This window comes from Corvus moneduloides, chromosome 1 (assembly GCF_009650955.1).
Source record: "Corvus moneduloides isolate bCorMon1 chromosome 1, bCorMon1.pri, whole genome shotgun sequence".
NCBI lineage: Eukaryota > Metazoa > Chordata > Aves > Passeriformes > Corvidae > Corvus > Corvus moneduloides.
In genome coordinates this window covers 17,951,296-17,966,843 of record NC_045476.1, presented here as the reverse complement: position 1 = coordinate 17,966,843, position 15,548 = coordinate 17,951,296, and the positions used below count along the sequence as shown (strand labels likewise).

General features: G+C 39.5%; 1 protein-coding gene across 1 annotated transcript; it reads left to right on the top strand.

Moving 5' to 3' along the window:
* The first annotated feature begins 230 nt into the window (after positions 1-230).
* MTPAP (mitochondrial poly(A) polymerase) lies at positions 231-13,943 on the top strand. The gene is made up of 9 exons (XM_032100817.1): positions 231-372; positions 2,146-2,318; positions 2,766-2,999; positions 3,323-3,547; positions 7,295-7,506; positions 9,696-9,922; positions 11,129-11,221; positions 11,320-11,393; positions 13,060-13,943. The coding sequence occupies exons 1-9, from the start codon at positions 231-233 to the stop codon at positions 13,396-13,398; spliced, it is 1,719 nt and encodes a 572-aa protein (XP_031956708.1). The 3' UTR covers positions 13,399-13,943.
* Positions 13,944-15,548: the final 1,605 nt, after the last annotated feature.

The following is a 15,548-nucleotide window of genomic DNA, read 5'->3' as shown; positions in this document are numbered from 1 at the left end:
GGCACACTGCTGACAGCTGTTTGTTCCCTCTGCCCGGAGCAGGCAGCTGCCCGCACCCTGGGCTGGCTGGTAGGTTTGCTCCCTCCTGCCGGAGCGCTCAGACGCCCCGGGCATCCCCAGCCCTTCCCCGCCGCGCCGGTGCCCCAAGGCAAAGCACACGGAGCCGCCTGAGCCCCGCCGGCCGCCGTGGAACGCGGCGCCTGCGCACAGACGGCGCGGCCCTGCCGGCCATGGCGCTCCGCGCGGGAGGGCCGGCGCTGCGGCTGCTGCGGGGCCGCCTGCGCCTCCCCGGCCCCGCCGCCCGCGGGCACGCCCGGCTCGGCCGCTCCGGCGCCGCCGCCGCGCAGCCGGCTACCGAGGAGCCGGGGGAAGGTAGGGACGGGTCGCCGGGCCGCGCTGCATTCACCGCGAGCCTCGGTGCCGCACAGTGGGCTGTGCCGGCGACGTGGGGAGGGAGCGGCCGCCTGTCCCGCTCGGCCCCACCGGAGGCGCCGGGGCAATGCTCGCGTCCTGGGCGTGAGGAGCCCCGCAGGGCCCGGGCAGCTCGGCCGGGCAGTGGGTTCGGCTTGTGCCTTCCCGGGCTGCAGCCCAGGAGGCCAGAGTCCGCTGTCAGTGCCCGGGACTCGGTTTGTTAAACGTAGGTACCAGCTAGAGGTAAATTAAGTGACGGGGCTTGTCCCGAGAGACGCCCTCAAAAAGGCACAGGAAACGTGAGACTGCCGCTGTGTCTTTACTACAAACCGAGAACTAGTGAGGGGTGTCCATTGCTGCTGTGCATCAGTGCCATGCTCAGACTGTGCAGAGGACAGCAGAGCCAGGAGTTGTCAGATCACATCATGTCTGTAGTGACTAAGCATGTACAGGTAGTAAATCAGGCAAAAATTACAGCCGTTCTGGCCCAAAGCAGATACTTCCTGTTCATATCACCCATCCATGGGACTTGTCTTTTCTGCATCTTGGTTACTTCATCCTTCTCTGTTGCTATGGAAACTGTTATCTTTATCATCTTCATAAAGTGCTTCCTTAGTTTTTCTGATGAAAAATGCTGTATAAAACTGAGCTGTTGAAAGAGATACTGTGCTTATTATTTACAAGCCTCTCTGACACCTCAGTTAACTTGTAAAATAAAGGAGTTTTAAAAAACAACTACTATCAAGTAATACTAACAATTACGTAATGATACTTACATGTTTTTTTGAGGCCACAATATGCCATGCATTCTTCAAAACCAAAACCACAAAAACATAGAATAAAGACCTCTCTATTGAATCTTCCTGTGGCAGATAGTAGCTGCTGGGAAGTGCTCCCCAGCATCCCAATTCGAATGACAAAAGGGAAGTATTAACAGTTAACAGCTTCAGGCTCTGCTGATGTGATGTGGTCAGTGGATTAGTTTGAAAGGTATGCAGGGCAGTGATCATGATTTCAGGTTTGGGAGATGGCCCATTTGCTTGTATGCAGTGAAGAAAAAAAGTTCCATGTTTCTGGATCTTCAGCATGTCTTGATTCCATGTGAATTCTGGAGGCTGTCAGCAGGAATACAGATTGCCAGTAGTGTGATGAGATATGACTGGTCTGTGGGTTTATTGTACTGGAGTAGATGAAAGTGTATTATTAAGTGAAAATTTTGAGTAGGAGTTTACTGTAAAGGAAAGTGCTGAGTTGTAAAAACAGCAAGTGTTGAATTGTTCTGAAGTGCTGGTTTTGTGGTGGTGAAGAGAGATTATCATTTCAGTGAAGCTTGCCAAAGGTCTAGATCTTCCTCACAGCCTAGCTGGCATTTCCAGACTCTTGTGTGTGCTGTTCTTTGATGGTGAACAGCAAATTAAAGAACAAAGATTCCTTGTGTTATGAAGCTTCCTGTGCATCAAGGGAAGTCAGTATTGTTTTCTTCCTACCTTTCCTACTCCTTGTTATTACAAATGTATGCATTTGTGAGAGAAGTACACTTATATTTCTTTCTTTCATTCAATTTTCATTGTCTTTCATTTGTTCTTCATTCTTTTCATTTTTGCTGTCATGATCTTGGAGAGCCAGGACAAACCTTTGTTCAGTTGGGACAAAGATCCAGAGGAAGTGTACTAAAACCAGCTATATATCTTTCTGTTTATGTAGAAAAGCTTTGATGCTTGTTTCTTCTCACAGATGCTGAAGTCAGTACCAGAAAGAAGACATTTGCTGAAGTGCAAACAGAACGGCTGGATCAAGCTGAACGGACTGTTTTAATTAAGTGCCCATCAAAACTTAATGAAAAAAAATTATTGCAGTACTTATCCAGTCATGGAAATGTTAAGAGTCATTTCTTTTTTGAAAATCGTGTAAGTAATTACAAAGTAAGCTAAAATCTAGACTTAGATAAAAAGAAATACTAGAATGAAAATTTGGTTAAGGCTTCATACATAAGTTAAGCAAATTATATACAATTCTATACAATTAGTGTATTGGATCAGTTTTTATCTGTGGTAATGTTCACAAGTTGTTGAGCAGTTGATTTTTATTTGTAAATCAGCTAAGCAACACCTCTGAGGAATAGCCAGCAACCTGTTTTGCACTAAATCTTTGAAATTTTACGTAGCACCGTTCATTTTTCTAACAGATAGCTCCTTTTTTATGTGTTTCTTGAGTATTTAAATTGTGAAAATTAATATATTTCAGAACTTTTACATTTAGTGCTTACTGCTAAGAATAGTACATCTTAAATACTTTTAACCTATATGCGTTATATGCATTTATCTAACCCTGTATTTCCATTCTTAATGTCTTAGGGCATCAGTGCTTTAATAGAGTTTTCAGAAAAGAGCAGTATAGCCTCGTTACAGGATGCTGTTGGAATCCCAGATGTTTCAGAGCATCATGTTGTCCCATTTAAATCAAGACTTTTTACTTTCACATTGAAAAACCCAGTGAGTCAACGCATGGAAGAGACACCACTTCACCTCTCTCCTCAGTGTCACATTCCAGTGAAAGACCTTATTCAAAAGCTTTGTCTTGCAGACAGTGTAAGTAGAGGTTTGTAGATGTATCTTAATTAAAAATGAACCATGTTCATTTCAGATTTGCAAGGGGTCATGTGAAACTTATAAAGGAATTTATTTTTATTTTTAAAAGTAATGTATTAGAATTTTGTGGGAATGGTTCTCCTATATTGAAATATATAAATGAAATTATTAATTTTAATTGTGAAAATAATTTCTCTGTATGAAAGAAACTTTTTGAAATTTATAAAATAACCTAATTGCATTGATATTAAATAGATGAAAATATATGTTAATAGATAGAACATGGGTCATTGTATTTTTACAGTGCTTATTTTCTGAACTAGATAAGCGGTCAGATGTATGTTCTACTGAATGAGCATCAGCTTACAGAAGAAAACATCAAGCTCCGATTTCTGGCCTGTTCTTTGGTTCGGGATTTTGCACGTGCATATTTCCCAGACAGCACAGTAAAGCCATTTGGCTCTTCAGTCAACACATTTGGCAAACTGGGATCTGATGTGGACATGTTTTTGGACTTCCATGATACAGGAAAGCATGCTACAAAAATGGTAAGATTGTGCTGTGCATCTTCAGTTTGTTGGATTTCTTCAACAGAGCAGTTCATTTGCTGTTTCACACACAGGAATCAGTTTGATTTTATTTAGATTTTACATGGGTTCATACTATAGAGTGTGAACAAGTTTATTTGAATGTTTGGATTTGAAGACTTTCAAAAGCTGAATGTGACACGGAAGAGATCTTTTTTGCAATAGGAAGAAAATGATTTGGTGTTTAAGTAAATTTTGTACTATTAGGGTGAATTTCACTATGAAGAAAACCCTCATCCTCCAAAATGGTTTCAGCAGAGTCAGACCTTCCAATTCTACTGTTGTATTTTCTTCTCTGTAGCTTCTGTGCTTCAGCCATGCTCTGTTGAAGCTTGACTTTGTTTTTTAGGCTCCTCCATGTCCTAAAGCAAAGTAAGTTTGTGCATGTGTGCACATCTGCGCTTTGGGAGGGTTGTCAGGTTTTTTTCCTTACCTTGAAGAGATGACTTTATGCTCCGGGAAAGTTACTGGATTATGTACTGGGGTGTATCTGTATGTATACACACACATTGAGTGCGTGGAGGTGTGAAAGCTCAGGATGTGGGATAGTAATGGTGAATACTTACAGGTGCCACACAGTCCAGAGAAAATTTCTGTGTTAACAGCACCTGATTTTCATTGTGAGGGGAACTAGTTGGCTTACTTCTTGAAAGGAGCTTGAGTGTGAGCTTTTATATGTGAACTGTAGATGTTTTGGGGACCAGGGCCCAGGAGCAAACAGGAGCTGAGCCAAATCAATAATGCAGATGCTTTCAGTTGTCAGACTTTACATAAGGTACCTCATAGTTATTCAAATGCCTCATTGATAATACAACAGTAAGCATCAAGACAAGCAGAGATTACTAAGCATGCATAGAGTCTTGAATTTGTTGACCAAAGCACAGAATTTACACCAGTACCTTGAGAAGCCCAGAGTTACAAGACCTCCAGTAAGCAATACGCAGTCAGCAGTGTTGCCTTTTTCAGTGCACATACTAAATTTCATCTGAATCTATCTTTACCCATAGTGTGATTTGGAAACTTGCGCTATGTATCTGAGTTCACATGTTTAGTTTAGTCACTTAGTATTTGAGCACCTTCAAATTGTAATGGTTATTTAGAGTATGTTCTGTCTTGGGCCTTGTGCATGTAGGCATAGAGAATAGGAAAAGACTGACCAGGCATTTTTGGAAGGATCTTAGGTCTTGCTGCTGGTTTTTGACTGTGAATGGTGTAAGTATTGGAGATTGGAGAATGAAGTAGGAGAGAGAGATAATGAGAATCAGGATAAGAAAAAGGGTGAATTGGGTCAGAAATGCCCAATGGAGAAGTTGGGATTCTTCACAGATTCTGAATGAATAATCAAGTAAGTGATTCTCATGTTGTGAAAACTTCTCTTATTATTTGTGTGGTGACAGACAGTTTGGGAAAAACGAGCTCTGTTTTCCTTAAAAGACAATGGGCAAGCTTTTGAAGATGGAAAATTCTCTCAGCTTTTCTATACGATTTGTATATTGCCATGTAAGTTATTTTAAAGAAATAATCCTTCAAATATATAGTTTTTAGTATTACTGCAGTGATAAAACACAATGAAAGCAAATATGTCAGCTGAAGAGAAGGATCATCATGTGTATGAAGTGTTAAAATCTAGGAGCACTTTACATTTAAACAGTAAAGTTGCCTCTTAAATTTTGAAGGAATACCTTTCAAGTATAAAATGTCTATTTTCAAATCATGTTTGTTAACTAGTTGTTTTCTTTAATATGTATCCTTTGTGGAGATAGAAGTTCTGTTGTGAAATGTAGAGTATTTGATGATGAATGAGTTTGCTAGCAGCTGTGATTACCTGTGGATGGTTGAGAGACTTATTACTATGGGGGAGAAAAAGGGGAGGTAGCCTTAGTTACAAGGTGATTTAGCAGCAGCGGAGAAGGTATCTTCTGATTTCTTCACTTGTGTAGCCTTTCAGAAGGTGCCAACAGTGGAGGAGGATCAGGCATTTCAGCACCTATTTACATGAAATTACTATTCTTGAGCCTTATGGCAAACTGATTACTAATTGTAAATTTTAAAAAGAGGCAAAAGTGGGAACATTCTTTACCAAGAATGGTTTATCAGTACAGTGCTAGACCACAGATAGGGCATTTTTAACCCATGGCAGTTTGGGAGATTAGTGAATGACTCAAAACAGGGCTCTGTGATATTTTTAGAGTAGTAGTTTTTGTTAAAACCAAGAAGTTATGCTTCTTGGTTACTGTATCACTTTACCCAAAAGTAATAGTTTACCTGTACTTGCTGTTTTGGGCGACGTGGCGAGAACAGGAGAAGAACCACAGGGTTTGGGCAAGTGTATCAGTACTTCATACCCCCTAGCTAGGACCAAAGCTATATATGAAGGTTCTATTAATTACTAAGAATATCTACTTTATCACTATAAAAAAGTCTTCATTCACTTTTTGAAAGATAGTTAGGTACTGTCTGGAAAGGCTCATTGTGGTTTTTGTCACAAATATAAATATCAACACCAGCCCACCACAGGTCAGCTGAGCCCCCATCTTTATCTTTCCTGTTAACTACCTCGATGTTGATAGTCACAGGCTCCTTTCACTTAGAGCCAGCCCTATTGCAGCATGCAGCTACACAGCCAGATGGGATTAGGGACCGCTGTCCTGGCATGTTCCACCACGTGGTGCTGACTGGAGAGCCATTGGCAGGAGGGCAGCAGGAACAGTCACCTCGGTGATTGCCAGGGAGACTCAGAAGTTCAGCACCTGAAGTGACTTTATGGGAAATGTTGCAAGGTCCGTAAGTTTGGAATTGTTTCACCTGTCCGTGAGATCACTAATTTGTGGACAACAAAAGTAACGTACTCTGTGTCTCAGTTACTAGTTAGATCACTGTGATTTTGCTTATGTAGTATGCATTCACACATGACATGTTCCAAGGGGGAGGATAAGTCAGTGTCAAGTATTGGATTAGCAAGCAAAATTAGCTGATGTCTTAAAAACACAGACTATAAAGAAAACAGAGATTTCACAGGTATGTTACTGAGGTAAAAACTACAAATATAACAAATCAAAATATGAAGACCTACAGAGAAGTTGATTTGTGATGTTAGAATATATCTTCACAATGTTTTTGTCTTTCAGGGAAACGATATATGACATGAATTGATTATTTTAAAGTCTTACAGAAAATCTTAATTTTGAAGGATTAAGTAATTTGCATGCTAATTTTTTTTTACTTTTTTAAATGAAAAAGACATTTTTCTTTACACTGCTGCTTGATTTACTAATAATGCATTGTTTTTTGAGGATTTGAAATGGAATTACTAATAGTTTGAAATTAGTGGTAGTTTGGTTGTACTGTCCCTCTATAATTGTATGCTCCTCTTTTGCAGTCAGAGCATTTATGCTCTCCTGGTAATTCCAGAATTACTTTTTTAGCCAGTAGTGATATGTAGTACTATTGTACTTCTGTTTGAACATGTAGCTTTATAGTAAGTTGATCACTGTTAACCTGGAAAAAATTGAGTCACCGAAAAAGAATCTGAAAGAGAGAGCAATATGTTTTTACGAATTTTAAGTTCGGTGGACTGCTTTGAATAATTCTTGTCTTTCGGTTCTAGTTGTACAAACTCCTTTGCAAGTTGCTGTGGTATTTCAGAAGTATTTTTAGATGTCTCTTTTGCTTGAGAGCTAACAGCTTGCTTTTGAAATTCTGTGTTAGAAAAAAGGTCCCTTTGAAATGGAGTATCAGATGAAAAGATTACCATCAGAAAGATTAGCAACTCAGAGGATTCTTTCTGTCATTGGTGACTGCCTTGATAATTTTGGTCCTGGGTGTGTGAATGTACAGAAGATACTCAATGCCCGCTGCCCTCTGGTGAAATTTTGCCATCAGCCGACAGGATTCCAGTGTGATCTGTCAGTGAGCAACAGGTGAGACCTGGCTTTAAAAAGTTTGCAGAGAATTCTGATCTACTTAAAATGTTCTGAAAACCGGTAATACCAAGTGTTTAGTCTTTTCCATTCCATGTTCTTAACAAATGTGAATGTTGGCTCTGAAAGTAAAAAGGCTATTTTTTTGACTTCTAGGGCTTAGAGTTTGATGTCCTTACGTTATCTTTCTTCAGCATCAGAAATAGTTGCTAGCTGAAGCTGAAGACTCAAAAACCAGTCTATGGAATAAGGTTGGATTATATAACTGGAAAGAGGGCAGGCAGTGTTCATTAGTCATTACTTCCCTTTGGCATATGCACAGCCTTTCTTGATTGCTTTTCAGATTAAGCAGTTCCAGAATGTTAATTTTTAGTGCTTTGGCCTCTAGTTATTTTGGTGTCCTTTCCTTCTTCTTAAGGGCCGGCATACACCTGTTTGCTGGGAAGATCCCTTGGATGCCTAGTGAATTCCCGGCGTCGGGAAGGGGCGGGAGCCTGCGGTGCTCCCGCCGTGCGGGGCCGCTCGCAGCAGTGGCCGCTAGGGGGCGCCGGCTGCCCAGAAATGCCCCTCAGGGCTCCTCGGTGACCGCCGAGCACGGAAGCGGCTGTGCTGTCCCTTGTGCTGGTGCTATCGCGTGTTTTAGTTAGAAATACCCCCCTCACTCCGGTAAACAACCCTGGCATAAGTGTATGCAGCCGAAAATGAGTTACTCACCCTTTTCATTGTTGTTTGGGAATATAAACATATGTGTGATTATTCTTCAGGATACCAGTGACAGGAGCCAAGGGAATGGGCTGAAGTTGTGTCAGGGGAGGTTTAGGTTGGATATTAGGAAAAGGTTCATCACCCACAGGGTGGTCGAGCCCTGTAACAAGCTCTCCAGGGAAGCAATCACAGCACCAGCCTGACAGAGTTCAAGAAGCTTTTGGATGATGCTCTCAGGCACAGGGTGTGACTCTTGGGGCTGCCCTGGCAGGAATTGGACTTTCATGATCCTTGTGGGCCCCTTCCAATTCAGAATATTTTGTGGTTCTGTGATACCAGTTTCAGTGCAGTTTTGTGATTTGTCTACATTAGATACGATCAGATGAGATATACTAAGTTTTCTGAATTACCCAAAGTTCTGTTTCAGAATGTGCAGGAGTTGTTAAGGCAGTATTGAACAAGTTTCTTGCAATGAAATTACTTCTCTGTATGCAGCCACAGTGAAAGTCAGCATGTAGTTCTGTACAAGGTTCCTTGTAATTCACTGCTGATGGTTTGGCTGGTAAGGACTGCATTTCTTGTCTTGTTATCATTTTTACTAGAAACAAACCTCTCTGGACACCATAAAGCACCTCACAGCTGAAATTTTAGAAGCCCAGATGTTACAAAATTTTGACCTAGTAAATGTCTCCAAAAGGCTATGCTGAATTTTTAGAACAATTTTTAGCACTTCAGGCTAAAATTGAACCAAAGTTTTACTCTCATACCGTATTTTCATTTTTTTTCTGCTTTTTCTTGCCCTCCCATTTGTACAATATATGAATGGTTGTATAACAGTGTGATGAAGGAGATCAAAAACTGATCCATCTGAAAACCTTTATCCTTCGAGATTAGTTGTTTTTTTGGCTTGACTAAGCAGTAATCATTTGAAAATTACCAAACTGACTTGTTTTGCAGATTTCATTGTGTCTCTGCACTTAGGTTATTTTTCAGTGCAGCATTTTATTACTTTTTATATAAAAGCTGTAAAAGAAGTTCTAGCTATATTTTATTTTATACTAGGATAGAGATATTATCTAATGTACCTCAAAGGCAATTGTGGCTAAATTATGTTTTTTTGCCTCGGTTCTGCATAGTTTGACTCCACAGTACTTGATGGTGTTTTTTTATTTTGAGGTTTTTTTCCTCCCACTGTGATGTGGAACAAGGAAACAGGAAATAGTGCAAATGCAGTATTATTATTTACCCAAAACTGTATCTTTCTTGCTATGGAAAACTACCAGGTATTTAATCCTGGACAACTCCAAGCATTCCAACACAAACCATTCTACTATTCTATGATTCTCTTCTATTTTTTAAAATGTGTCAAAGTTTTTTTGTTTTTTTTTTATGGAGGTCCTCTTCTCTTATCAGATGCAGTGTTCATTGCTTATTATACTTCATAATTCTCTCATCATTTACATGTCTTCTCATTTCTTCTTCAGCATTGCAATAAGAAGTTCAGAACTCTTGTATATCTATGGCTGTCTTGATTCCCGTGTACGAGCTTTAGTGTTCACTGTACGATGTTGGGCCCGTGTTCATGGACTTACAAACAGTGCTCCTGGTACCTGGATTACAAACTTCTCCCTGACCATGATGGTCATGTTTTTTCTGCAAAAGAGATCTCCACCTATCATTCCAACACTAGACCAACTTAAAGAACTGGCAGGTAAGCACAGCCGTTTCTGTGTTTATTGCAGTTTATTGTTTATTGCATATTTGTTTTCTCTAAAGTGGTAAATAAATGCAAGCAATTTCTTTATGCTCTCAAATACTAATGATTATTATGTGTGCGTTAAGTTCGAGGGAATACACAAGTTTTAGATGTATTTTTTAGTGAAAATAATGCATCTTTAAAGGCAAAATAAATCCCTTTTCAATACAATACTAATTCAATTTAAAGGGGTTAGACTTATTCTGTGCCTTAGATAATTAAAAGTAATTGACTTGTTCAATGGTCCTGTGCTGAATTTTTTTGTTTGTTTGTTTTTTAGAAGACCTGCAGGGTCTTGAACGTTTCTGGAGTTAAGGATTTTGTGCAGACTGATAGGATGTGTATTGTTTTATAGATACCAAATGCTTAAAAGAAAGGCTGTATTTTCTTCTCCCAGTTTATAATATCCTTGAGACTGTTTAGGCCATTTGCAAATAATTCTTATATCTTCACAAACAAGCTGTTCTGGCAGTTTCATACACAGCATTCTGGGTGTGTTATCTTCAGTGAATTGTATGAAAGCATAGAGAATGACATCTCAAGTTCTTGATTCTTCACTGATGTCTTCTGCTTATTGACGTGCTTCCTTGGAAGCTTTGAGTGCTTTCAGTGGAGAAAAAGGCCTGCGTTCAGTTGCTTTAAAATAATTTTAAACATTTCCATCAGAATCCTGTAGAAATTTTTATACAAAAAACACGTTCTGATATTTTACAAGAGTATTCCTAATCCTCTGAAGTTTTTCAGAAAAAGACAGTGAACACTCTGAGTCTCATTTTTTGGAAACCTTCATGTAGAAGAGTTGTGCTGTTTAGTGTATAATACAGCCCTCTATACAGAGGTACCCTGTTTGTTACTTATTAGAAGTATTTTCAGAGATACGAAGATCTTACTCGTATTCCTGTAGGATTACGACCATTTATCCTATTCCTGTAGGATTTTGAAAATGTGCCATTTGGTCATGATGCTTTTCCTTTGTCCATCTATAGACTTTTTTCTTTTAAATCTTTTACCACTTAAATTGAATCTTAACCTGAAAGTTCACTTGTATTTGATTTATGTAATATGGGTAGCATTGATTTCAGTTTGTTATCTGAATTTTATTAAGTACAATGGCATTTTACTGTTTATTACTTCAAAATATGCCCACAATTTTTCTTTCAGATGAAAAAGACAAGCATATAATTGGAGGATATGATTGCTCATTTGTTAGTGATTTAAGGAAGATTAAACCTACAAAAAATACAGAGACGCTTGGTAGGTAGATCTTTCATGAGTTTTCTTTTTTTTATGAGGGTACTGAAAATAAACTTTTCCTTAATGTTACTGATGGCTTTTGTTTTTCTTTCCCTTAGATGTATTGTTGGGTGAGTTTTTTGAATATTTTGGAAACTTTGATTTCAGGAAGAATTCCATAAATCTTCGAAAGGTAAATGGATTTTAATTGCTCATCATTATCAATTGAATCTCTCTGTCTGCCATTTGACAAACTACATATGCTAAGCACCAATTTCTGTCACACTGAGTCCTTTCTGTGAAGGAGTGTTTACCTCTCGGAGCCCAATAACTTACAATACCATTAAGAACATTTACAGTGTCATTACTTGGATATGGTGGAAACCAGAAAGTGATGCAAAGCCAGTGTAATTTTACTGGAAAGCCCTGTAATAAAAGTGGCAGTTTTAAAAAATCAAAGCTATTTTGCTTCTGTGTGATGAAAGCTATTACAATGTTATGATGTCTGTCATAGCAAAAGTCTGCGACAAACCCTGTGTGCTGACAGGCTTTGCATTTAAAGTTGGGAGTCCAGACCCAACCGGAGCCTACAATAAAACTTACAGCTGAGTTCTGGGTATGCTTTTGGCACTGCGGTTTTCTACTGCAGGTTGTATCAGCCTACAGTAACTGTACTGCAGCTCAGTAAGTATGCCATAGCAAGATAATGCTGTGCTATCACTTTGCTTTGCTTTATATGTTTAAGTCATCCTGTTGATCTGTGTGTGCATGCCAGTACAATAGAAATACATGAAAATGTAACTACCATAACTCACACCTGTTCCTGCTGGACTGCTTCCAGAATAGGGGTTTCAGTGCCCTGTTGCCGTGTGGGCACTCTGTTGTGTTCTGTTTGCTCTTTAAGCATTATGGATCGCTGGCATAAGAGCTCTTTTTGTAGGTTGATCCTAGAAACTGATTTATTTAGGTGGAGAGCTTCTGTTTGCTATTAAACCTCAAAAAGGCAAGCAAAAACACATTTGGAGCCTGAGCTAGTCAGAGGAGTTATCTGTGCTGCTGCTGTTTTTCTGACAGTCCTCTTGGCCCTGGGGCAGGAGTATGTAACGTGTACATAGACACTTCCTGGACCAGCAATCGCTGGTGGATTCCTGCTAGAGCTTGTGATGGAAAGGCCTGAAGAGGTTCTGCTATATAGAACAGGTCAGCTAAGAAACACTGATCAGCACTGAGATGGAAGTGCATTTAAATAGCAAACTACACAGTTGTCAGCTATTTGTGTTGTACTATACCAGGTGCCTAACAGTGGACTATGACCTGAATAGCTCTGTGCTTAAAAGACAGACCAAACTGGGAGGAATTTCAGCCAAGACAGCAATCTTTTTCAGTTACACCAGCACTGTGAGCTCTCTGAGCCCTGTGGGAGGAATAGTTTGAACAGTTTAAGGGCTTGCAATATTTTATCAAACTGGACTGTGCAGGTTGATATGACACACTGATGCGGCATACACAAGTGGAGATTAGGAGTAGGAGGTTGCAGTGAGTGAGGTCTGAGGTTTGTTGGAAAGCAAATGGGAGAATGGCCAAAAAGGTTAAACTGTAGTTGTGTGTTCTTTACCTTGAAGGAAATCTAAGTTGGATGTGGCAAAGAAAACCACCACTGAGAGGATTCAGAGAACACGAATCATACAGTCAGGTTGACAGGAAAATTAACTTGATTAATAATGACTGGGTGTTTTGCAAAATGTTCTCTAGTAGGTCAAAACACTTTTAATGCTAATGTAATAACTCAAGTGATTTGTTATTTGCTCTGCCTATAATGCACATATGCAACTTCGGCTTTTTCTTTATACTCTCTGCAGGGAAAGGAAGTAAATAAGCCTGAGTCCTCTCCGCTTTATATCTGGAATCCCTTTGAACAAGACCTTAATATCAGCAAGAATGTTAATCAGCCACAGCTGGAGAAATTTATAGCTATGGCCAGAGAAAGTGCCTGGATTTTACAGAAGGAAGATAAAACTCAGCAAATGATCAATAAAGAACCTTGGGGACTGGCAGCACTACTGATACCATTTGGAAAAAGTAATTCCAGCAGGATGAAGAATAGGATGAAAGGAATAGGAAGTGAAACAATCAAAAGCCTCTTGGACTCTTTAAAGTTAAATAATGCAAACAGTCAACAAAAAGCAGTGGGAAAATGACTTTCAGCACAGAAACACAGTAGCTAATATTCTGTTTTAGGAATTGAATGTAACACACAGTCCAAAGAACATTACTTTTAATGTTTCTATTATGGGGAATGGAGAATCAAGCAATCTCTGTTTTTCATAGTGATGATTTTTGTACAGGTCTGCTTTCTTTCTGTACATTTTTCTCCTCCTTACTCCTCACTTTTCCATCTGTTTTATGAATGAAGAGTATTCAAATAAGTTTTACAGATGCATTTTGGAAGTAGCCTTCAGTTGGGCACTCCTCTGTAAAAAAGGCTGACAGGAGCAGTATGAGAAAAAGCCTTTGGGAATTCTCTTGGCTAGCATACAAATGATATGCTAATGAAAAGCTGAAGAAACAACCACCCTTCCATGAAACCACAGTCTGAAAGAAGATAAATGTGTTGGAACCATTGTTTCCAATCCGGCCATGTTTTGGCAGCCAGTAAAACCGACGTGCATGTATCTATTTTTTGCAATTGTTTTCCATTCGTGTAGATAGTGCCAAGACAAAATAAAGAGAATGGAATTAGATAGTAAGGTGTGCAGTTTCTTAAAGCATTGCACCACCACAGCTCTCCAAGGATAGTGCCACTGTTTTGTGTTGGAAAAGTGGGTTTGCTCTTGTGTCTACCACCTGATTTCAAGTGTCTTTAGTCAACTCTCCTTTGTTTTCTCTACCCAGGACTGATCCCCACCCACACTTGTTTTTTATTTTGCCTTCAGCTTCACTTTAAACCTGTATTTCAGGTTCAGGCAGGGGTTCTTTTATGCCCTTCTTGCTTCATCACTCTCGCCAAAGCTGCTGCCTACTAGGTGACATCAAAGCATTCCTGCAGAGGGATCTGTCCAATGCAGAGATCCAGAGAATCACGTATCATGCTGGAGTCCTGTTCCCAGTCTTGCCTTGGTTTTCAGATATTCAGCAGAACAGTGACTGTCCCCTTCCAGATCAGTTGGGCCAGCAGAGTCAATGCTTTTCAGTGACTTAAAACACTGAGTGCTCTTTCCGTCTGCCACAAAAAAAGTCTTTTCAGAGGAAGGGGGAGAGGGGAGGGAAGGAAGGAAATTGGAAATGGCAGGCAAATATCGAACTCTACATTTGTGAGTATTTCACTTGTCCAGTTTGAGAGCCACTCATGCATCAAGACTAAATGGTAGCACTGTTAGCAGTTCCACAGAGTGTTTTCTTTATTCGCAGAAATTCTGTAAATGAAATTACTCTCTTCAGAGATAATCATATAAATGCAACATCAATCTTTGTGATTACTGTTTTATTTTCAGTACTTTTAGATTCTGTAATGTTGCAGTGGTATACGATCTTGTGTAGACATTTTTCTAATGGCTTGATCTGAACAATTTATAAGTGTGTTTTCTCTTTTCTCTGATACATTATTTATTGGAAATACTGTGGGCAATAATGCATACTTCCAAGTACTTGTAAAGACTGGGCAAGGAAAAGTATTTTCTCGTAGTTGGCAAACTAAAGGATTAGACCTTCAGGTCAATTCCATAATAGTTTATTCAGAGTTTTAAATAATACTTACATGTGTCTGTTTCTGATTTATAAATGTTTTCTTAAATAACTCACATGGTCATTATCTTGGTTGCTGAAATTAATTCTCATATTAACTTCTTCAAGATTGAGCCTTGGATTTGAAACTTAATTTTCTACCTTAATCCTGATATTAGAACTTCTTTTTGGAGGCTGGTATGAAGTTTATTGTAACTTGCTATTGGTGCAAACGCAAACACTTTGATGGCAAGCTTGACACAGATGCTATAAGGAGCCTGCTGCTACCAAAATCTTTACAGGACCTAGAGGTACATTTTCAGCTGTTTACCCAGGAATAGACTACATGGCTTTTTGAAGATTAGGGCAGTACTCAAGTACTTTTGAATTTTTTTTTTTTTTTTAGATTAACCGAATGAGTAGTAGTGTAATAATAAGAGTAGGGGTCACCAAGGACAGAAGCGTGCAGCAGAACTGTGGCAGCGTGTACCTACTTGCATTATATTCAGAGTGATTCACTGACATAGGAAAGATTTTATATGAATTTTGACGCATAGATACAGGACACTTGTAGACAAGTAACAATGAATTTTGTATTTTGGTTATATGGTTGAGCCATGCTGAAGCA

Coding starts and splice junctions, on each gene's coding strand:
- MTPAP (XM_032100817.1), top strand. CDS start 231: ATGGCGCTCCGCGCGGGAGGGCCGGCGCTGCGGCTGCTGCGGGGCCGC. Junction 3,000..3,322: donor AGCTTTGTCTTGCAGACAGT/GTAAGTAGAGGT, acceptor TTTCTGAACTAG/ATAAGCGGTCAGATGTATGT. Junction 11,394..13,059: donor ATTCCATAAATCTTCGAAAG/GTAAATGGATTT, acceptor TACTCTCTGCAG/GGAAAGGAAGTAAATAAGCC.